This window comes from Tursiops truncatus, chromosome 14 (genome assembly GCF_011762595.2).
Source record: "Tursiops truncatus isolate mTurTru1 chromosome 14, mTurTru1.mat.Y, whole genome shotgun sequence".
Taxonomy (NCBI): Eukaryota; Metazoa; Chordata; class Mammalia; order Artiodactyla; family Delphinidae; genus Tursiops; species Tursiops truncatus.
This window is the reverse complement of record NC_047047.1, coordinates 63,163,175-63,187,298: the sequence shown is the minus strand read 5'-3', so window position 1 is coordinate 63,187,298 and position 24,124 is coordinate 63,163,175. Positions and strand designations below refer to the sequence as shown.

At 35.4% G+C, this 24,124-nt stretch overlaps 1 protein-coding gene across 9 annotated transcripts in view; it reads left to right on the top strand.

The window, feature by feature from the left end:
- BIRC6 (baculoviral IAP repeat containing 6) overlaps positions 1 to 24,124 on the top strand; it is a 238,238-nt gene that overhangs the window by 157,066 nt on the left and 57,048 nt on the right. For all 9 annotated transcript variants that reach the window (XR_004521845.2, XM_033838758.2, XM_033838755.2 and 6 more), the window contains 8 exons: positions 2,139 to 2,270; positions 3,392 to 3,559; positions 4,586 to 4,759; positions 6,165 to 6,361; positions 11,384 to 11,684; positions 13,849 to 14,066; positions 16,271 to 16,435; positions 17,316 to 17,484. Coding sequence is in view for 8 of the 9 variants with exons in the window: in XM_033838758.2 (XP_033694649.1) it covers positions 2,139 to 2,270; positions 3,392 to 3,559; positions 4,586 to 4,759; positions 6,165 to 6,361; positions 11,384 to 11,684; positions 13,849 to 14,066; positions 16,271 to 16,435; positions 17,316 to 17,484 (1,524 nt within the window). In the remaining variant the exon portion in view is untranslated. The remainder of the gene's footprint in view (positions 1 to 2,138; positions 2,271 to 3,391; positions 3,560 to 4,585; positions 4,760 to 6,164; positions 6,362 to 11,383; positions 11,685 to 13,848; positions 14,067 to 16,270; positions 16,436 to 17,315; positions 17,485 to 24,124) is intronic.

Sequence of the window (24,124 nt, the reverse complement as noted above, 5' to 3'; positions counted from 1 at the left end):
ATTCCAGGACCCCCAGTTGATGCTTGAAACCACAGACAGTAGCGAACCCTGTATATACTATGTTTTTTCTCATCCATACATATCTATGATAAATATGATATATATGTTAATCTCTTACTGTGCCCACAGTAAGAGATCAACAAGAATAACTAATAATAAAATAGAACAATTACCTAATATACTGTAATAAAAGTTAGGTAATGTGGTCTCTCTCTTTCAAAATAATCTTACTGGGCTTCCCTGGTGGCGCAGTGGTTGAGAGTCCGCCTGCCGATGCAGAGGACACGGGTTCGTGCCCCGGTCTGGGAGGATCCCACATGCCGCGGAACGGCTGGGCCCGTGAGCCATGGCCGCTGGGCCTGCGCGTCCGGAGCCTGTGCTCCGCAACGGGAGAGGTCACAACAGTGAGAGGCCCGTGTACTGCCAAAAAAAAAAAAAAATAAAAAAATAATCTTACTGTACTGTCTCACCCTCCTTCTTGTGATGATGAGAGATGATAAAATGCCTACGTGATGAGATGAAGTGAGGTGAATGACATAGGCATTGGGAACATAGGCTTAGGTTACTTTTGACCTTCTAACAATACATCCAAAGGAGGAACAGAAGAGGGATCATCTGCTTTGGGTGATCCTGGGTTATCTAAGCCATGACGACTGACATCCATGACTGAATGTCAGAGCAGACGATGACATGGTTGGGAATTCCAAGTGGGATGGATCCAGTGAGATTTCGTCATTATAGTCAGAACAGCAAGCAATTTAAAACCTATGAGTTAATTATTTCTGGAATTTTTCATTTAATATCCTCAGACTGCAAGTAACTGAAACCACAGAAAATGAAACCATGGATAAGGGGGAGCTGCTGTATTAACAGTGTTTAATTTTTTTTTTTAATTTCACAAAAATAGAAATGGTCTAAAGGCAATCTGTAGTTTAGAAGAGGTTCTAGAAATTGAGATCACAGGGATATTTTCAGATATTCAAAGAAAGCTACAAAATAGGAAATAATACAAAAGATGCTGTTTTATCACTTGATCATTTCACCTTAACATTATAATAAAGCACTGGATCATAACTGTGTTAAGTTAGAAAAGTAAAAAGAGAGCCTGTATCAGTTATATCCATTTAGTGAAAAACATTCTTAATGTCAGAACAGTTCATCCAGTTTTTTGAGCTTCTTAATGGTTAAATAAGATCACTGTATGGTCATCATTTATTTCATGATTTATAATACCATGCCGTGTTCAAAAGCATGAAAGAAAATATGATTTCAGAGTAGTAACTATCTATGAAGGTCTTTAGTATTCATTCTTTTTTTTTTTTTTTTGGTGGTATGCGGGCCTCTCACTGTTGTGGCCTCTCCCGTTGCGGAGCACAGGCTCCAGACGCGCAGGCTTAGCGGCCATGGCTCACGGGCCCAGCCGCTCCGCGGCATGTGGGATCTTCCCAGAACTGGGTACGAACCCGTGTCCCCTGCATCGGCAGGCGGACTCTCAACCACTGCGCCACCAGGGAAGCCCAGTATTCATTCTTAAAAGTACTTGTAAAATATATCACTTTATCTAAGATTCCTAACCAAATAAAAACAACAAAACCAGAAACCTCTGTTACTTACATTTGTTCCTTTATACTGCTATTTGTAGAATAAAATAGAAGTCTAATGTAATGCATTAGGAGGAGTCCTGAGCTTGAATTCCATATTGCCCTTTGCAGGTTGTATGAGTAACCTTGCTAATAAGGCTGTTTACCCTATTTTGAAAATAATATTCTTCCTTCGTTTGCATGTTGTGAGGACTGAAATTGATGTTACGTGGCAAGCAGATTGAACTATGCCTACAGTAAAGCAAATGCTCTTGATAATGGTTTTCAAAACTGCCTCTAGAGGTAGACTATTGTAATACATAATATTTTCTAGAGATTGGAATTTAAATATCCTGGCCTAAGGAGAGTGATGAGTTCCTTTCGTTGATAATGAGAATTGAATGTCAGATTTTCCTTAACAACATTCCTTCCAGACCATTTACATTGCCTTTGTATTAGTGATAATAATAATCTTGTGTAAACATCCCCAAGATATTTATTGCTTCCCTTCTTAACCATTTTGAAAAGCAATGTATTTTGCATAAAAATTTCTTACAGATACACCAAGTATCACTGCTAAACTAATTAATGAACAAAAAGATGACAAAGAAAAGAAAAACCATGAAGAGAAGGAAAAAGTTAAGGCAGAAAATGGATTTCAGGACAATTACAGTGTTGTTGTTGCTTCAGGTATGCTTGCTTGCTTTTTTTTTTTTTATGATCTTGATTTTGTTTGGGTTTCTGTAAACTGTAACAATTTATATTTACAGGAGCTTCATGTAATAAAAAGTATTAATGCAAAAAGCTGGCGTAATGATGTCTTAATATTAAATACACAATTATTGCACCAGAAATCCATTACTTTTTGGCACTGGAATTATTAAACTTATTTTGAGCTTAGTATATTTTAATCAGATACTCAGCATGTGTAAATAGATATTTTGTTTCAGTTTGACAGCGTACTGGGAATTACACTCTTAAAAGTTCACTAAGTGTTAAGGAATTTTTCTGTAACCTCCTATTTATTGATCGATTGATTGATTGCTGCATCGGGTCTTAGTTGCGATGTGTGGGCTTCTCTCTAGTTGTAGCACGCGGGCTTAGTTGCCCCATGGCATGTGGGATCTTACTTCCCCGACCAGGGATTGAACCTGCATCCCCTGCATTGGAAAGAGGATTCTCAACCACTGGACCACCAGGGAAGTCCCTGTAACCTCCTTTTTTTTAAAAATGAAAAAGTATTCACTAGTTTTACTTATGATATTGTGCTTATTACATAAAATTAGAAAATAAAAATCATCAAAAGAAAATTGGTTGAAAAATGAGTTTTTACTGTTAGATGCAGGAAGAAGAAAAAAATGACCATGATAAGTGATAATTTTGGAGGATATTTTCTTTAACAAAATTCTTAGTTCAGAAGAGAAAGCTCAGCCTAGATTACCTTACTCCTCAAATAGCAGACCTATGTATTGGTTTAATCCATCCTATCTCAGAGAAAAATTAAGAACACAAGATTTTCTGTACATATTTGCACAAAATTACATTCTAGTAAATGGATGGTCATCTATATGTATCTCAGAGAGTATAGGAGTTAATTTATACTTTCTTGGAAAATAGTTACACATGCAGCCAGTTATTCATGGAGTATAATACATGACAGGTAGAATCAAGAGAATAGATATTTAATGAGAAGAAATATTTCTATCTTTTGGCGTTAGGAATGTGGCGCTTTAGTAATATATTGTAGGAATACACTTTTACTTCATGAGTGTGTTGGCTATATAAAATCTTGGTGATTTTTTTTCTTTTAGGGCTGAAATCCCAATCTAAACGTGCTGTGTCATCTACACCACCTCGCCCACCATCCAGGAGAGGGAGGACAATGCCCGATAAAACAGGAAGTGCTTCCTCAGGAGCAGAGGCTGCCAACAAAATAATCACTGTCCCTGTGTTTCACCTGTTCCACAAACTCTTAGCTGGTAGTGTTCACAGTGATAAAACATATAAGAAATTTTAGTAATCTTACAAGTGTACAAATCAGATGTGTAATCAGGTGCTATTGATGAGATAAATAATTTAGTGAAACTTTGTCCATATAGTTCCCTCCAAAAGAAGTGAGAACAAAAAGGGAGTAACCTATTTCGTACCCCTTTTAACACTATAATGTTGCATTTTTACACTTTACTTGCTTCCTGAATTTTCTTATGAATGTGCCATAAAATGATCAGTAAAATGAATGTTTTTGTGTGTTCATAACAAGTTATGTAGGATGCAGTGTGAGGCTAATTTTAAAGAATTAGTTCTAGCTGTGGAATTCTTAGATGTAGCCCTGATAGTTAAGCTTCCTCTCTACCTAAACATATTCTTTGACCAGTATACCTTCCGTTGGTCAAGGTGATAACCATTTTATCTGCATTTTTGTGCTGTATCATTATAATCAAATTGCCAACTAACTTTGACTGGATTTTACTTCTTAGCTTTACATTGTTGATTTAAAGCAGAGGTCAGTAAACTATCGCAGGTGGACCGGATGCTTCTTTTTGTAAGAACATTTTTATAGGAATACAGCTATGCCCATTCAGTTATGTATTGTCCATAGCTGTTTTCATGCTACAGTAGAGTTAGTAGGTTGCAGCAGAGACCATATGGCCTCCATAGCTTAAAATATTTTTTATCTGGCCTTTTATGGAAAAGATTTGCCAATCCCAGATTTATGGGAATGTTTCTTTTTTCTCTATTCACTGTGGCTCTCAGAAGATGTTGGTGGGATTTGGTTAGCAACTGATTAACACTTTGTATAGATATTTTTGTTCACATATGTCAGAAGTAAATTTGAGTTTTGTAAACGTTCTGTGGGCAGTTTTTAAATTGCTTTGAAATTGGTGTCAGAATCAAACTCTTACCTGTAATTTAACTTAGTAAAAGCATTAAGTAATTGAGTAAACGGAATCAAGTAAATGTCTCCCTCTCGGATTCCAGGTTTAACTTAGTTATGTCATTTTTAGGCCAGCCGTTGCCAGCTGAAATGACGCTTGCCCAACTTTTAACTCTGCTATATGACCGAAAACTTCCTCAAGGTTACCGTTCAATAGATCTGACAGTTAAATTGGGTTCTAGAGTCATCACAGACCCAAGTCTGTCAAAAACAGATTCTTTTAAAAGACTGCACCCTGAGAAAGGTATGTATATGATATTTCTTTAAAATTGAAGTCTGTAATCTGAGCAGGCAGGGATTTGTATAGCTGATGACTTAATGTACATTTTTGTTACATCAACTTGAGATCCTTTTCTTTCTTTATGACTGAGTTATCTGTAAATATAGAAAATTGCCATTATTTCCATTGGAAATTAATGTTAATTCCTTGAGTAGCATCACTTATTTTATGGGCCCATATGCTTTAATTTCTGCTTTAATTCTTTTTTTCCTTTGGCCACACTGTGTGGCTTGCAGGATCTTAGTTCCCCGACCAGGGATCGATCCTGGGCCCTCAGCAGTGAAAGCATGGAGTCCTAACCACTGGGCCACCAAGGAATTCCCTGATTTTTAAAAATATTATTTCTGCATGAGCCATGTGAATTGTTCATAATTTTATAATCAAAGTGAGAACCCCAATTTAGAATTTCCAATTTATTGATAATTTATATTGAGTGATATTTTGTGTTCATAAACATTTTTTACCTTAAACAAAAGTGGGATCATACATTTTCTTACCTTTTTATTTTTATATATTCAATTAAATATTTATAAATGTGCGTTTTATTGCCTATTTTTAATATATAATTAATATAATAATTTATCTGTTTCACAGTTGTTGAAGGAATCTGATTGTTTCTGATTTTTCACTACTATAAATGGTATTTAAGCAATGATTTTCATAGTGTGGATATGGTGTCATCTTATTTATTGTCAGTCTTTCTCATGATGAAAGATTCAATTATTAGCCTTTTGTACTCTTTAATAAATTTTAGTACATTTTCTTTGCACAGATTTTCAGCAGGATCATTTGTCTGTTTTAATGTTCGTAGGGTCTGGTTATGTGTGGACATAAACTTTTGGTTTTCCTCTGTGAGTGATTTGAAGTTAACCAATATGGTATAATTTTCAGTTTTCAGTAAGAAAAGTCTTTGTCATTATTCAGTTTTTCCTAATTGGATACTTTAGAGCATAACATGCACATACATTGATATTTTCTGGAGTCTCTGATGTTTTACTTATTTGCCCTAAAGGACAGTACTTCTCAAACTTCAGTATGCTTGAAAATCACCTAGAACATTATAAAAATGCAGATTCCTACACAGTCTAGGATGGGACCTGAGAGTCTACATTTCAGAAGCTCTCAGGCTGATACTGATGCTTACTAGTCCATGGACCATATACTTCGAGCAGTAAGACTATAGGAAGCAACATCAGAAGTTATCTAAACGTGTTTGTAGCATCTAGCCTAAAATAGCTGTATCTGAATAACTTAAGATAATTATGCTCTTTTGTTGAGTAGAGAGATGACAACAGTATTTGCTTTGTAAATGAAAAAGTATTATAAAAATAGACCCTCTCTTAGCGGTTATTTGCGATTATTCTTCTAGATCATGGAGATTTACTTGGTAGTTGTCCCGACGATGAGGCTCTCACTCCAAGTGATGAATGTATGGATGGGATACTGGATGAATCCTTACTTGAAACCTGTCCCATTCAGTCACCATTACAAGTTTTTGCAGGAATGGGTGGACTGGCTCTTATTGCAGAAAGACTACCCATGCTATATCCAGAAGTAATTCAACAGGTAAGATAAGATTCCTAAATAATTATATCATTCCATGGGAAAGACCTTCTGTTTTCTGGTTTGTGTTTAAGTTAACATTTGGAAGTACCGTTTCCCTTAAAGTCTTTGAGTAGTGTATAAACCTTTCAAAGCTCAGCCTATATGGAGCTGTGTAAGAATTAATTTGGTAAAGAAATGTTGAAGACCAGGCAGATTTGCCAGGGGCATCACACTGTAGCATTACTTTGATTTCATGGTCATCACACTGTAACATTTTTGTTTCTGTGCTTCCTAAGGTGTGATATTAATTACGGATATTACTGGAAATGGGAGAGTGAAATAGTAGTGTATGCTTCTACCCAAATACACTATGTCTTTTGGCTTAACTTTTATTCCTTTTTAAGTGCCATTTCCATTTAAGTAGTTTTTAAAACATTAATTTAACCTCTTCCCCTGCTCATTGATGTTACTGTCACTGAGGTGTGTACTTTTGATGTTCTGCTATTAATGAGGGGGGAGTGTGATGCGTGGAGAGTTGTAAATACCAAGCTCTTTATTTCTGTTGATTGAGGTAGGGGAATTATTCTCTCTAATTTTATCTACTTGGGGGTGTGTGTGTGCGTGTGTGTGTGTGTGTGTGTGTGTGTGTGTGTGTGTGTGTGTGTGTGTGTGTATGCTTGCATTAGTTTCTTAGGGCCGTGGTGACAAAGTATCACAAACTGGGTGGCTTAAAACAACCGAAATTTAATTTTCTTACAGCTCAGGAGGCTGTAAGTCTGAAATCAAGGTGTCACCAGAGCCATGGTCACTGATGGCTCTAGGGGATTATCCTTCCTTGCCTCTTCTTAGCTTCTGGTTATTGCTGGCAGTTAATGGCATTCATTGGTCTGTAGCGGCATCACTCCAGTTTCTGCCTGCCTTTTCACATGGCCATCTTCCTTTTGTGTATCTGTGTGTCTCTGTATCTCCCTCTCCTTATAACAACACTGTCATTGGATTTAGGGTCCACCCTAAGCCATTATGATCTCATCTCTTAATTGATTACATCTGCAAAGACCCTATTTCCAAATAAGGTCACATTCACAGGTATTGGGGGTTAAGACCTGAGCATATCTTTGGGAGGATACAGTTCAATCCACAATAATACCTATTCAGTAAATGGTTATTACTTAACCTGCTATTCAAAGAGCTTATGCTATTTTTATTTTAAGATAATATAACCATGATATAAGATGACTGTCACAGAAAAATATGAGTAAAATTTTATTTCTTCCTAGAAAATGTAATGATACAGCCAAAAGTTTGAAATGGAAAAAACTTCGACATTCTCAAGATTATTGTTGTTCAATGAAAATGACTTCCCTAATTCAGTATTCAGTATGCTTTATTATATTGAGTGGAAATTGGGTGCTGCTATAATAAATACCTAAAAGGTGGAAGTGGCTTTAGAATTGGGTAGTTGTCAGAGTGTGGAAGAATTTTGAGGAACATGATAAAAAGAGGTCTAGATTGCCTTGAACAGATGACTAGTAGAACTATGGATGGAAAGCCTTTGCCAGTGAGGGCCCAGATGAAAGTGAGGATCACAGTAGAGAGAACCTGTGTATCATAGAGAATACCTAAATTGGCTTAAGCAGACTGTTGGTAGAAATATGGATGTTAAAAGTACTAATGGTGCAGCTTAGAAAGAAATGAGGAACATGTTATTGGAAACTGGAGGAAAGGATATCCCTGTCTTTTATTGGTAGAAATCCTAGCATATTTATGTCCTGAATGTGGAAGGCAGTACTTGTAAGTGATGAACTTGGATATTTAGTTGCATTTCCAACCCGAGTGTGAAGAGTTACCTGTTTTCTTCTTGGTGCTAATAGTAAAATGTGAGAGGAAAGAACTGTTGAGCAACAAGCAACTACCACTTGACAATTTGAGAAATTCTCAGTCTATCCAGATTGCAAAAGATGCTAAAATTAGAGATTTGCTGTCAGAAAAGCATGCTCTGGAGAAAAAGCCAAAGATGTGGCTGTTCAACCTTTGCTGGTGCCTCAGAAAAATCAAGATGCTAGTGCATTCAGTCACACAGAGTGCTATTTGAAGAGATCAGTCATATTATTCGTGGATCCCCTCAGCCATCTAAACAGAAGCCAAGAATAGAGAAAGTTGTGTGACAAGGGTAGCAAAGTCAAAGGAGGAGATGTGACTGTGGAAGCAGAGGTTCAAATGAAGCGGCCAAAAGCCAAGGAATGTGAATAGCCTCTAGAAGCTGGAAAACACAAGGAACCCACACTCCCTGAGAGTCTCCAGAAGGAACACTTGATATTTAGGATCAAAAGCTTTGATTCTAGCTCCCTAAGACTCTCTTTGGATTTCTGACCTCTAGATCTTTAGTATAACAAATTTGTATTGTTTTAAGTAAGTTTGTGGTGATGTGTTATAGCTTACCATATAGGAAATGAATACAGATTTTAGTCTGTACTTTCTTAGGATGTTTTTGTCTCATTTTGGTATCAGGGTAATACCGTCTTGTAGAATGGGTTGGGAAGTTCTAATACTTCATATTAAGAAAACTGTTAGATGGGTTTTTCTACAGATTAAACACTAAAGATTACAAAATTAGTGATAGAGAAGATGCGTCAAAAGAAATCATCCAAACTGAAGCACGGAATGTATAAGGAGTGAAAAGAACATAAGAGCTATATGGACTTGTAGCTAGAAGTGAAAAATTCTGATGTGAATTTATGGTTGCAGAAAAAGAGTGGATTGAAACAGGGACAGAAACAGTACAGAAAGGAAGAAAATTTCCAGAACTGATATAAAACCTCAATCCAAAATTCAAGAAGCTCTGTAAACCCCAAGCAGGATATTCATATTTAAGAACATTATGATAAACTGCTTAAAACAAAAATAAGAGAAGAGCTTAAAACCAGCCAAAAAAGCAGTCAACTCATTTCTTTTCAAAACAGTAACAATAACACTGACAACTAACCTTTCATCAGAAACCTTGGGAGCCAGGGAATTACATCTTTGAAATGTAAAAAGAAAAAAAATCTGCCATCCTAGAATTTTATACCCAGTGAAGAAAATTTTGTACATTTCCCTCAACATTACTACTCTTTCAATAAAAGGTAAATTGGTAAAACAGAATAACAGGTGTAGGATTAACTCTCCTGTATATATAAACTCTGGACAGACTATTTAAAAAAAAAATGTTGAAAGGCTCTGGAGAGCGACTAAAAGTAGGCACATATTGAAGAGGATTTAAACACAAAAAGAATGGAACCACATTAGGTGAGATTAGTGTCTACGTGACTTTTCTCCTGAGAGTACTCCTCAGGCTCTGTGGGGTAGGATGGTAGAACTCATGCAAAAGCTACAGAGGAGTTTGATTCTTCCATCCTGGCTGGAAATTAAAAGGGGAGGAATTCAGAAAGGAGGGAGCCACAGATGGGGGAGCTCCAGGAATTCTGCACATGAATTTCTACACATGAATTTCTGCACAACAATAGCTGGCTCCTGAATTACGGATACATAGGTTTCTTGAGGGAAAACTAGAAGGGTGAAAGAGCTGTCCAGAGATTTCAGCGTCTCTCCAGCATGGAGGAGACAATTTGCAGTTCTATTCCTTCCAAGTTAGAGGTAAAAATCTTGGCTTTTCTATTGGAATTGAAAATGAGTCACACATTAAGAGTATAGATGGCATCCCGGTAATCAGGGATTCACTTGAGAAATAAGAGCAAAACCAAAATAGATTCTCCTAATAAATTTACAGAAGGCCTCAAGATGACCTATCAGTAATTTAACTATTTTCTAAAATAAAACTGAACACATTGCAGAGTGTGATTATAGAACTAAGAGTTACTACAACATCTCATCAACAATGTACGGTGTATAATAGAAAGATTACCAGACGTGCAAAGAAATAAGCAAATGTTACCTGTGGTTAACAGTAAAATAAGTCAGTGATCAGATCTTATTCACATTTTGCCAGTTGTCCCACTAATGTTCTCAAGGGCAAAAGGAAAAAAATTCAATTTCTTTTGCATGATTTGAGGGAGGTAATCGTCAGAGATTCAGTTCAGGATCATATATTGCATTCAGTTGTCTCTTTAGTCTCCTGTAATCTGTAACAATTCTGTTACCTTTGTTTTTCATGACCATGGCATATGGAAGAGTACAGGCTAGAAATTTTGTCTATATATTTAGTCACAGATATACATGTTTCTATATATTTTTTCCTAGACTTGTTTGCTTATAGGGCATGGAATCAGACTACCCCCAGCAGTGTGTACATTCCTATATACCATATCTTCTTCTTAAAATACCGTTTCCACTAAAACCAGTGCCCCTTGGAAAAATTCTAGGATTGGGGCAGAGAATGTACAAGATGAGCCTAGATACAGAAGCCTGCTTTGAGGGGGTTCCACTGACCAAATCTGATTCTCCTTGGGCATCAGATAAAATGATAGTAACAGATTATAACTTATAGAGTAAAATTAGAATCCATACGGATATAAATAAATGAATGAATAAATAGATGGAGAAGAAGGAAACGTTTTTGTGAACAGTTCAGTGCCAACTAATGTAGCAGGAATGGTAGAATTAGAAAATCACCATTTGGCAACCACTGTAATAATTATTATTTCACACAGCATAAAAATGCTAACTCTAATGATCAAAGTTTAGTGCAAAACAGGGTATTTATATAGTCTCAAAGAACCTGTCTACAGATACTTAACTAATTCCAAAGGAGAAAATAGTAATTTTTAGAGTAGAGATACTTGGCAGACACCACCATACTCATGGTATCATGTAACTCATTTTAAAAAACATGTCCTTTTACTGATTTTTTTAAAAAAATTTATTTTATATTGGAGTATAGTTGATTAACAATGTGTTAGTTTCAGGTATACACCAAAGTGATCAGTTCTGCATCCTTTATTGATTTTTATATTCTTATATTTTAAGGAGATCATTTGAATTCAAGTCTTTAGTTTGAATCTGATGTTGAAACATACAAATAGCCGAACAAAATTGTTTTTTCTTTAGGTGAGTGCTCCAGTTGTAACATCTACCACTCAGGAGAAACCAAAGGATAGTGATCAGTTTGAATGGGTGACTATTGAACAATCAGGGGAATTAGTTTATGAAGCACCAGAAACCATTGCTGCTGAACCTCCACCTATCAAGTCAGCAGTACAGACCATGTCTCCCATACCTGCCCATTCTTTGGCTGCTTTTGGATTATTTCTTCGTCTTCCGGGCTATGCTGAAGTGCTACTAAAAGAAAGAAAACATGCCCAGTGCCTTCTTCGCTTGGTTTTGGGAGTGACAGATGATGGAGAAGGAAGTAAGTGTTTAGTGTTATTAATGAAATTTAATGTAGGTAGGTTGTGTAAAATTACTCAGATCATTACCTATTATTCATCATTTATTTATTTCATAGTTTAGCTACTAGATAATTTCTTATTGGCAACTTAGTTCCAATAATAGATATAATAAATCCTAAAGAAGCTTCATTTTCACTTCTTTATTCATTCAAAAGTTATATATTGAGTGCTTACAAAACTGCTGGGCACCGTTGGAGGCATTTAAAGATGAAGCAGGTATTTAGATCCTGCCATCAAGTAGCTAATGTGTTCCAGTAATAGCAATGAGGAATGTATATACACATATAGACTTAGCAAGTTATAAAAGCCTTGAGAGAAGTACAGTATTATGGAGGCTTACAAGTGTGAGATCATTTCCTTACTACCCAGCAACGTGAATAAAACAGCATTGTAGTTTTTAGTGGGGCCTTGAAGGAAATTGTCAATGTAGGTTGAGAATGGTTATTTCAGAAGGAAGGAATGATTTGAGCAGTGTTTATATGCTCATATGAGAGGGGATAAGTTGGCTGATGAAATTTGCATAAAGCAGGACTGAGAACTCATTTAAAAAGTTGTTATTGATAACAGATCATGGAAAGGCTTCTTAAGAACTTCAGATTTTATTCCAAATAGTAATTAAAATTTATTAAAATATGTTAAGTGAAGTAGTGATATGATGAGAATCTTTTTAAAGAATTCTTCAGTGAATCTGGTAGCAATATTTAGATTAAAGAGAAAAGAATGGGGCTTCCCTGGTGGTGCAGTGGTTGAGAGTCTGCCTGCCAATGCAGGGGACACGGGTTCATGCCCCGGTCCGGGAAGATCCCACGTGCCGCAGAGGGGCTGGGCCCGTACCGCAAAAAAAAAAAGAGAACAGAATGAAGAAAATATTATAACAATATACTATATGATAATCTATTTCATAATATAATAATAATAGAGAATAATAATAGAAAGCTATGGTGATTATTTCCATTGGGCTGGCAGTTGTGTTAATAGAAGAAACAAAGTAAAATCATAGGGTAGCCTAGCAAGTACATTTTCATTTGGTTTACCTCTAATTCTTCAATTACCATTACATTTGATAATTAGTGTTTTTTAATCTTACTTTAAACTCATGTGGTTTTGATTAGAGGTGATATCTTTCACATGCCATTTAGAAAGTATACACTTTTAAACCCTGTACAACAAAGTATATATAATCCAATAAAATTATATGAATTTATTCATGAATCCTATAACTGAAGCTGTTGAATATTCATTGCATGGACTTTTTCTTTTGTATTTTCATATTGATGGAATTCTTCAAAAATGTTGACATAATTTTAAATATTTTTGTAATAATTGTTATTAAATTACAGTGTCTATATACTAAATAAGTCCTGCTTGTTTGGTTTCATATATAAATTGTATATACTTATTTTAATAGATCGGGAATTTCTAATTGCTTCATCTGATTTTTTAAGTACCTAGAGGGATAAGAACCACAGTATTTTAGGACTCTATTATGAGATAGTAGGTGTAACACTAAAAAGGAAAAAGAATTGTCTTTAGGTCATTTCAAACTATTTCTAGTGAATATACAATGAATGTTTATTAAAAAGCATAATTCTGACATACCTTTTTACAGTAGTCTCATCTCCCATTCATTTAGGAGTGGGTGTTTGTTTGTTTTGTTTTTTTACATTTAAGGCTCCTCCCTAGCTAGAACATAGCACAAAACTGTATTGCAAACAAAACAAAATTGTTACACTCTTGCATTCATGGTTGAAACTACTTCCAAGGCAAGCAGTTACTTTCATACTCTTGTAAGAAACTTTTAATGCTTCTTTTTTAGTTGTTAGTTTTTGCTTAAATTCTAGATTATAATAATTTTGACAGTCTGTAACTTTTATCATATGAGTATATTTCAGCTTTCTTTTGGAGTTTATGTATCTGATGTCTTCTTACTGAGCTTTTCTAGACACTTTAATATTAAAGATTAAGATATCACTATTTCTGATATTATTTTGTGGTTGCTTTCTAATAAGTATAATGAAATAATTTTATATTACATTGCCATTATAAATTTGTGAGCTTGTGTGTTGTTCCTTATTGTGTTTTTAAATATTTTTAATTTTGAGTTCTCTTCTCCTTTTAATCTAGGTCATATCCTGCAATCTCCATCAGCCAATGTGCTCCCAACCCTTCCTTTTCATGTCCTTCGTAGCTTGTTTAGCACTACACCTTTGACGACTGACGATGGTGTGCTTCTGCGGAGGATGGCATTGGAAATTGGAGCACTACACCTCATACTTGTTTGTCTCTCTGCTCTGAGCCACCATGCCCCACGAGTTCCAAACTCTAGCCTCAATCAAACAGAGGTAGGTTCAGTTGTTGTTGTTGTTTTTTTAAAGAAGGTGTCATTTTATTTATATCTATTTTTGGCTGTGTTGGGTCTTCGTTGCTGCGTGTTGGCTTTCTTTAGTTGAGGGGAGCGGGAGCTACTCTTCCCTTTGGCGCATGGGCTTCTCATCGCGGTGTCTACTCTTGTTGTGGAGCACAGGCTCTAGGTGCGTGGGCTTCAGTAGCTGTGGCACGTAGGCTCAGTAGTTGTGGCTCACGGGCTCTAGAGCACAGGCTCAGTAGTTGTGGCACACAGGCTTAGTTGCTCCACCGCATGTGGGATCTTCCTGGACCAGGGACTGAACCTGTGTCCCCTGCATTGGCAGGTGGTTTCTTAACTACTGCGCCACCAATAAAGTCCCAAATGAGCTTTTTAAAGATGTCTTTTAGAATAGTATCAAAAATAGAAAATGTCGGACTTCCTTTGGGGGTCCAGTGGTTAAGACTCTGTGCTTCCAATCCCTAGTTGGGGAACTATATCCCACATCCTTTGGGTGGCACGGCCAAAAGAAAAAGAAAATATCTATAAATAAATCTGAAAAAGATGTGTAAGACATCTCATAAAATATATAAAACTTTTTAGAAAGACAATTATTAATTAGACTTTAATAAACTGAAGCATCTGTCCATGTTTACCTCTCACAGAGTAGAAAATACGGCATTTCATTAACATTTTATTTTTTTTGACCGTGGCAAAAATTAAAAAGAAGGAATACAGTGAACGGAAAAAATATCAAGGCATCACCTAACAGAGACTGTTTCAGGAAATGACACCAAATAAGAAGGAAGAAGATAAATTATTAGGAAAAATAGTCCTTGATCAACCCTTAATTTAGGAAAATAATTTCAGTGATTCTGATATTAGCCAGTCTCCAAGCAAATCTGTCTTTAACTGGAAATCTGACAAACTTTGAATAAAATCCTCAAATATATATGGTTTTGTGATTTAATCTTAGTTTGATACTTCAAAAACACTTCAAGATAACAAAGGAGTAATCACTCTTAAGAGTTTTTATGACAAAAACTTCAATGTATTCAAAGTTTAATTTAGTTCTAAAATTAAATAAGCATGCTTTATATAAACTGACAGGTGATTATTAGATTTCTTAGCTTCTTTAGCAATGGCAAAACAGGGGTGAGCCAGTCTACATTACTCAGTTGAAGTTTCCTTTAATTGAAAACATATGACACCATTATAGATTCATCCTAAAAGATTTGGCTCATATCCCTATTCCTTTCACTGTTTTCTCTGTTTAATTTTGAGTTATTGACTCTTTAGGCCCTAAAATGCTTTGACCTATCTATTCCTGGGAAACATTGTTAAAGTTTCATTTATCCTTTTTAAAAAATAATTAATTAATTTTTATTTTTGTCTGTGTTGGGTCTTTGTTACTGCGGGCAGGCTTTCTCTAGTTGCAAGGAGTGGGGACTACTCTTTGTTGCGGTGCGTGGGCTTCTCATTGCGGTGGCTTCTCTTGTTGTGGAGCACGGGCTCTAGGCGCGTGGGCTTCAGTAGTTGTGGCCCACGGGCTTAGTTGCTCCACGGCATGTGGGATCTTCCTGGACCAGGGCTCAAACCCATGTCCCCTGCATTGGCAGGTGGATTCTTAACCACTGCGCCACCAGGGAAGTCCCCATTTATCTATTCTTAAATATAAGCATTTGTTCCCCATTTTTCCCTTCCCCTAACCCTTGACAGCTATACTTTGCATTCTGTCTCTGTTTATTTACCTACTCTGGATATTTCATATAAATGGAATCATACAACATGTTACCTTTGTGTCTGTCTTCTTTGACTTAGCATAATGTTTTTGAGTTTCATCCAGGTAACATGTATCAGAACTTCGTTATTCCTTATGGCTGAATAATATTCCATTGTATGTATAAACCACAGTTTGTTTATCCATTCAGCCATTGGTGGGCTTTTGGGCTGACCCTTTGGCTATTGTGAATGGTCTTGCTATGAACATAAGAGCAACGTATTTGTTTGAGTATCAGTTTTTATGTCTTTGGATGTATACCTAGGAGTGGAATTGCTGGGTCACATTGTCTTTCTTTGTCTAATTTTTTTAAGGAGTGCCAAACTGTTCTCCATAGCAGCTAAACTATTTAAATTTCTACTGATAAATTTTTGATGATAAATGAAACCAAATAGTAATACATTTTAATTTTTTGTTATAAGCCACCAGTATCAAGCTCTCACAACCCTACATCAACAGAGGAACAGCAGCTCTATTGGGCCAAAGGGACTGGCTTTGGAACAGGCTCTACAGCTTCTGGATGGGATGTGGAACAAGCCTTAACTAAACAGAGGCTGGAAGAGGAACATGTTACCTGTCTCCTGCAGGTATATTTGCAAAGTTGATATTGTCAGTGATAATAGTTAAATTTTTTGTTGTTGTATTGATTTTTAACTATTGTTGACTATCCATCTCATCCTAAGCTACTTTTATACAGCCCATTGTACTCCTTGCTCTCAGTACATTTAAGATACTGGACAGAGATTTCTCTTCCCTACTTGTAACTCTAAATTCTTCCCTCTTAGCTTCTTCACTGAGAGGAAAGTGACAAAGATGAAATTATCAAATAACTGGACTGTGCCATGTCTACTTTCTTCTGGTCAACTTCTCATCTAAAGTGCTATATCTGGACTCTTTAAAAAAATCTATTTTTTATATCTTTGTTTCTCACATTGTTCTATAAGTTTTCTAGAACTGGGCAAGGTGAACTAGCTTATAAAGTCTTCAATACCACAGAAATGAGAAGAGTACGTTCTTAAAGATTAGCTTTTGTTCCTGGATCAACTAATTGACTAAAATTAGTTGTCCATTTTTTTTTTTAGAGCATTGGTGAAGTCTTTGAACATAATTTTTGCAGTTCTAGGATGATAAGCTTATTCTTGTATAAAATTCTAAGATTCCATCACCCTCAAACTATAAACTGAATCTATTCAATGAAATAAATAATCTCAGAGTTCCTACTAAGCTTTTAAGTTCATGTTCTTAGGTGGATTGCTTCTGTATGTCTGGTCATACAGTACGTTATCATGGAAAGCATACCCTCTTTTGAAAATCTAAAGAAAAAACGTCATTTTTAAAACATGTAGTATGAGGCATTGATTGAGTTGAAAATACATTCTCTTGGTATTCAGATTGACTAACATAAAATATGAGCTTTTAAACTACAAAGATAGAACGCAGTTTAAATCCAACAATTTTTATTTTTAGGTTCTTGCAAGTTATATAAATCCTGCAAGTGGTGCTGTAAATGGAGAAGCTCAGTCATCTCACGAGAGTAGAGGACAGAACAGTAATGCCCTTCCATCTGTTCTTCTAGAGCTTCTCAGTCAGTCCTGCCTCATCCCAGCCATGTCATCTTATCTACGAAATGACTCAGGTAAATCACACTGTAACTAGTCCTTTGAAATATCTTAGTGGATGATTACTTTTGTTTACTTATTTTATCATTATCAGTTTAAATAATAAGGTTCAATTGGGATATTTGAAATTATCCTTCACTGATATATATAGGTGTGAGTTTGATGGATTTATTTCTTAAAATTATTTGAGAAACAGTTAGTTGTTTTAGGGGGCCCCTAATTTGTTACTATGTAGTCATCTATAACATAAATAAAAGTTTTCATTATCCCTTTGTTTTCAACTGTGAAAATACATTTTTTTCTTTTAATAACCTGTAACTGAAAATGATAGGGCAAAGGCTAGCAGTTTCATGACAATATTCTGATCTGAATACGATTAATTGAATTTCTATGTGTTTTTAATGTTTTTCTCAAATATTAGAATTTCAGACAGTAGTTATTTGAAGAAAGGCAGATAGATGAATTATTCAAGTCCATAGATACTTGACAATGGGTATTAGTTTTTACAAATTCAGTAATAAAAGTACCATAGTTACTTACTTTGTCAATATACAATTGATTATTGATTGAAACTAGTTCATTATTTTCTTGGTTGTGGAATTATCTTCCAAGAAATGTATTCTTTTCCTAAATAAGAATAGAAAGTTTATGTTTTATTTAGACACTCAGTGACATACAAGTATTGCCAAGAAAAACAAACAGTTAACATTTCCTTTTAGCCAGGACCTTTAATTTTATTTATTCATTTTAAAATTTAAAATATTTGCTCTGCTTCTTATCTCTGCTTTTATTCATATTCTTACTCAAGAAAATAAACACTTACACATTTAATTATATTATTAAGGAAGAATAGGTAAGGAAAGCAATGGAAATGAATCTTGAAGTAGTTTATTTTGATTTGTGGTAGCAGTTCAAATGCAATTGGATGGATGGAAAATGTACTCGTATTTGAAAAGGGATTACTGCCCATATTCTCCACTTTGAAAAGTTTATTGTGATTCCAAACACACCATTTCCCAGCCTACCTCAAACTTTTTCATAAAAATATTGAGGTGTTATGTAATTGATTTTTTTTTTTTAGATTGACCTGTTTGATCCATCAGACTTGTCTTTTTGAAAAAATAGATGTCAAATGCACAATATATTTTTTGATTAAGTAAAATATTTGGAGCTGTAAACTTAAGTATTTCAGATCAGTGCCGCAATTTAACATTAAATCGTTTAGAAAAATTGAACAGAGTAAGATAAGGTTTCTCTTTACTTCCTTCCACATTGTTAAAATATTATTAATCCTTTTACTTTCAAACTGTATGACCTCTCAGAAATTTTTAATTTTGTCTTGTTCGGAAATTCAGTCCTTGTGTAACACTGAGCTTTTATCTTTATGGTTCAGAATCAAAAAGGAAATCTGGTATTACTTACTTTTACTGTTTAAAATAGTCTATTCAAGTAGGTGCACTTTCTGTTAAGTGTGTATTTTAATAAATAAGCCTTGATTCTGGTAAACATATGGAATTGCAGAGACTTAAGATAGTCTATCTTGGAACTACTTTAGAAATTTAACGTTTGCCTTTCCTTTGTGATTATTTTCCCAGAGTAAAGACATTTCTTTGCCCAAGGTTGAGATTTATATGCTTGAATCTGGTACTTTGTCCAGTGGTATAATTTTAATTTTAATTGATAGTGGTATAATTTTAATTGATAGTGGTATAATTTTAATTGATAGATTTATATTTGAACCACATTTATATTTGAACCACATTTTGTAACCACATTACAAAAATTATTTTGAAATAAGATTTTAAGTTAAGGTAAATTAATATAAAATAATTAACTTAGTTAAGATAAGTAGGTCAGATAATTGGCAGAACACCTCTTAAATGATGTTTTCATTTATCAGAGAAAATTTTTTGGAACTTGGGATATATTCAATCCATAGTTTTTAAGGAACAAGGTATATTATTTAAGTATGCCCATTTAGAATATTCTAAATATGAGTTATAGATGTATTTCAAGAAAATGTAACTTAATATATTAGTAAATATCAATTTTGGTTAAAACGCTAATTTTTAAAGTGACATTTTAAAATCTGAACAAATTATCTAGTCAGTCTTCTCAGAACTTAGTAAAATTCTTATTTTATAAAATTAGTCTTAAGTCCATTTTCCAGTTTTGTCATTGGTCTGTAGAATATTATTTTTGGCCATTTGAGGGGTTGGGATAAGGTAGAGCATCCAATACAGAATCTATTACTTCATGTAATTGTCATATCTTTGTTCTCCTTTAATCCAGAAAAGTTCCCAACTTTTCTTTGTCTTTCATGATATTGACATTTATACAGAATACAGACTATTTTATAGCATATCCAGCAAGTTGGTTTTTAAGTGTGAGAGCAGTGCTAATAATTTCGTGTGAGATGTTATATTCAATGGCTTGCTTACGTTGCTAGCAGATGATATGCAAAAACACAAGCCGAATGTAATAAGCTCTTTGGAGAGCTGTAGTAAAATATAGTTAACCTTTGGGAGATTGGTTCCAGGACCCTCCACCAAAACCAAAATCCACAGGAGCACAAGTCACTTATATCAAATGGCATAGTGTTTGCATATAAGCTCTGCACATCCTCCCGTATGCTCTAAATCAACTCTAGATTACTTATAATACCTAACACAATGTAAATGTTACATAAATAGTTGTTATGCTGTATTGTTTAAGGAATAATGACAAGAAAAAAGTCTACAGGTTCAGTACAGAGACACTCATCATAGACCTAACTACATAGTACACACCAGCAACAACAACATATTTTCTTCCTTTCAGCACATACAGACTGCTTTCATTTAATGAAAGAGAAATACATAGAATGTTTAAAATATAAGTACATATAGAAAATATAGTTATAAATAGAGAAAATATAAATTTTTTCTTTTTATCACACACACTGTGTTAACACTCACCAAAACCCTGGTTCTTCTCTTTTGTTAACCGTCATGTGATGATGATGATGATTGCTGTCTTATGCCTATGGTGAGGCGACAGATGTGTAGCATGTAGGTAAGCAGTGAGACATCAGGCTAACTTGAACCTACTGACAGGACATCTGTGTTGGAAGAACCAGCTTCTAATTGCAGATGTTGATACTTTGGAGGAGGCCCAATAATAATGATGTCTTGATGTGTGGAGGTTGTGAGCTGAGGGTCTTGAAGTATTGAAGATCAAGGCTTCACAATTGCAGGTGCTTTAGTTAGAAACATTGTTGTAAGCTGTTTCTTCTTTTCTTTGCATCATCAAACAAATCTTGCAGTGGTTGTACTTATGTTGTTATCCCTCGGGTGACACGGAGGTTTCATTCCATTGGAGGATGTACTCAGGATCATATCCTTTAACAATTCCACCTTTTGAAAAACTGCTGCAAATTTTTCAAGTGTCCAGATTGATAGCCCTGCCTCTTCTAGATCTTCTGCTGTATCATCATCATCATCATCATCATCATCATCATCTGTCAAGGATTTCAGTAGATCTTTGAGTTCCTTGTTGGGAAAGGTTTCTCTGTGTTCTTCTGTGTGTTCCTTGTTGTCCTCACATCATATCAGTGAAGTCTTCTCCACCAACTTCACTTGCAACATTCAAGATATTCCTGACTTCTGCATCAATAATGGGTAATCACTGACTACCCCACTCCATAATGGCTTCCAACATGCGTTAACGGTCTTGGGCTTTAGGGCATCTGCAGCCTCTGCAATAAGGACAGTTTCGTCTATAGTTGTGAAGCTCTTCCATAAATCCACGATGCTGAAGTCAAGGTTAGTATCAAGGGCAGCAGGGATCCTCCTGAAGGTGAAGTGGGTGTAAGTCACCTCAATAATGCACTTGATGATCCATTGGTCAAGTGGCTGTGGTAGTGAGATAGTGTTAAGAGGCAGAAACATCACTTCCATGTTCTTGTTGGCAAAGCAGAGACATTGGGGATGGCTGGGAGCATTGTGAGGAGGACCTTATTGGCAGCCCCTTCTCTTTGAGGTATTTCTTCACTTCAGGAATGAAGCACTGGTGGAACCATCTCAACAAGATGGCTGTCACTCAGGCTTTCTTGTTGCATTGCCAACACACGGGTAGGCAATTTTTGTTTTCAAGGGCCTGGGGATTGTTTGCTTCATAGATGAGGCCTAGCTTGATCATGTGACCTGCTGTGTTGCCACACAGCACCAATAAAGCTATCTTTCCAGGCCTAGAGCCCCCGCGGCCTGCTTGGTACTGTTATGGATGTAGGTATGATTGGACATCTTATTCCCGAATAAGCCTGTTTCATCACAGTTGAAGACTTTCTCTAGAAGATAGCCTTTCTCTTCTGTGAGTTTCTTGAGCTCTTCTGGGAATGCCGATTCTCCTGTGCTCTTTAAGTTCTTAAGACTGTAGCACTTTCCGTAGCTAGCCAACCATCCTTTACTAGCCTTGAACTTCCTCTCCTCAGCTCTCCTCAACCCCCTCACAGTAGTGCTCATAGAGGCCAAGTGCTTTTTCACACATTGTTTTGCCTTCAACGGGGATATGCTTCTGTGACATGTCCTCTAGTCACAAACTTGATGCTTTCTCAGTCTTTGCAGGCACTTTATCATGAACCAGAGAAACCATTTTTGCCATTGTAAGGACAGCACTAACACTTCCACAAATTTTGACTTCTTTCTGTTTTATTTTATGAACGTTCAGTTTATTCTTATCAGCCTTACCAGTCCACTTTGGCAGGCGACATGCCACTTTTTAAATGATCTAAGATTTTAATTTTCTCGTCAAGAGATAGCACTTTATGTTCCCTCTTAGCCTTTGAGGTGTTGCTTTGACCACTTAATTGCTTTTTAGGAGCCTTTTTTTTTTCATAGAAACAAAGGGTGCACACAGCACAAGTAGTGAATGAGTGAGACTTGAGGCGAACAATGGTCATTAAGGTAACTCTGTGTATAGAACAGTGAATTTGAAGCCACAGCTTCAAGGTAGGTAACTGAAACAAATAAGTGATTTATATGTTTGTATTAGGCTATTTTTATCTCTAGTATCATTTTTAAAAGGAATGATAAAAATCTTAAAAGGAAGAAAGTAGTTATTTTCATGAGATTTCTTAGGTAGATAGGAGAATATTCATATGAAGGATGTGCTCATTTTAATTTCTCTTTCCCAACATTCTGAGTTCCATTTGTCACAGCCATGTTATTTTGAAAGCTGCGTTGTGAACGAGGATCATTTTTCCTCAGGCTGCTGTCAGTTACATACACGCTATTGAGTAAGCCTTCAGTTACCCCACTGGCCACTAGATGGCGATCTCATTTCATTGCTAGAAATACTTTGTAAAACTGTATGAATGTGAGAATTAGCAGGTAAAATGTTACTTTAGAGTCTCTCACCCTTATCATTCTCATTCCCGTTTTGGAAAATGACTTGTTCCTGTCTTCAGAAAACAGCACCACTGAGCACATTAAATTACTTGCCATTAATATAGTAGAGCATGCTGGAAACTCTTTATCAAAGTGTTATAAAATCTCTACCTTTTTAGTGCGTGTTTCATAGTGTCAGATTAGGAAAGAGCAAATGAAATCCAGAGAAATTTATTCAGTTGCCACGTTTTACTGTTTAGCTGTGATGTGGCCATTACTAAGCTCACATATTTTCAAATTTAAAAAAGATATAAATGGATTTTTTCACTATGGAAGAGAGAAATGAATACATGTGATATGTTAAAGGAAGGAATAAAGGAGAACAAGCACAAAACTTTTTTTTTTATTGAGAACATTATAAAGTATCTACTAATTTGGCTTGGTTGTCTTAGCTAAGTGATAGTATATACTAGTATTAAAATTTCCTCTTTTTCATAATATTGGTATGGTAGTTCTGTAACTAGCTATAATGGGACAAAATCCATTATTGCAAGCTTTCTTATACCACCTGATTTTCCTCAGGAAAATGGATTTTGGGTTAAAATCCAATATATCTTTGGAATATATCTTAGGTTATAGTCCTCAAAAATTCAGTATTTACGTTTAATTTTATGAGAGAATAAAGTTAATTTTGTTGTTATGGCAAATGTCTTAAATATGACCACATTCTTTAAATCCAAAAGTTATTACTAAAAAGATCCTTCAGAGTAAACGTACAGTTGGAACCGTTGCTATCTTTTCAGGGCTCAGGGCAGCAAATTCAGGAGGGCCTGTTGTTTGTAGAGGGCTTACAAATTATATTAGTACTGTTACATGAAAATATAGTGGTTTATCAGTAGAAAATATATTACTTTATCATTTACGAAAATAGTTATTTTGCTTGTTTTGTTGATACACATTGCCTGAGAAACAAATAAGTAGAAATTATTGAGCTGTCATAACACATAGTTCTTAACATCATATCCTTATTTATGGTTTTCTTGGTAAAGTTCATTTGAAACTTTTGAGTTATACTGTATTTTATTGCCATTTCTTTACACTGTTTTAATAATGAGTCTGTCAGAAATGGGTGAAGATTTTACAAGATTCTTCTGCTAAGTAAAGTTGCAGGTCACTTGGTTTTTAATTCCAAACTGTGTTATAATATGGCCCCAGTTTTCTTAAAAATTATCTGAGTAGTACAAGTAAAATCTGAAACACTTGCCTGCATTTAATGTATTTTATTTCTGCA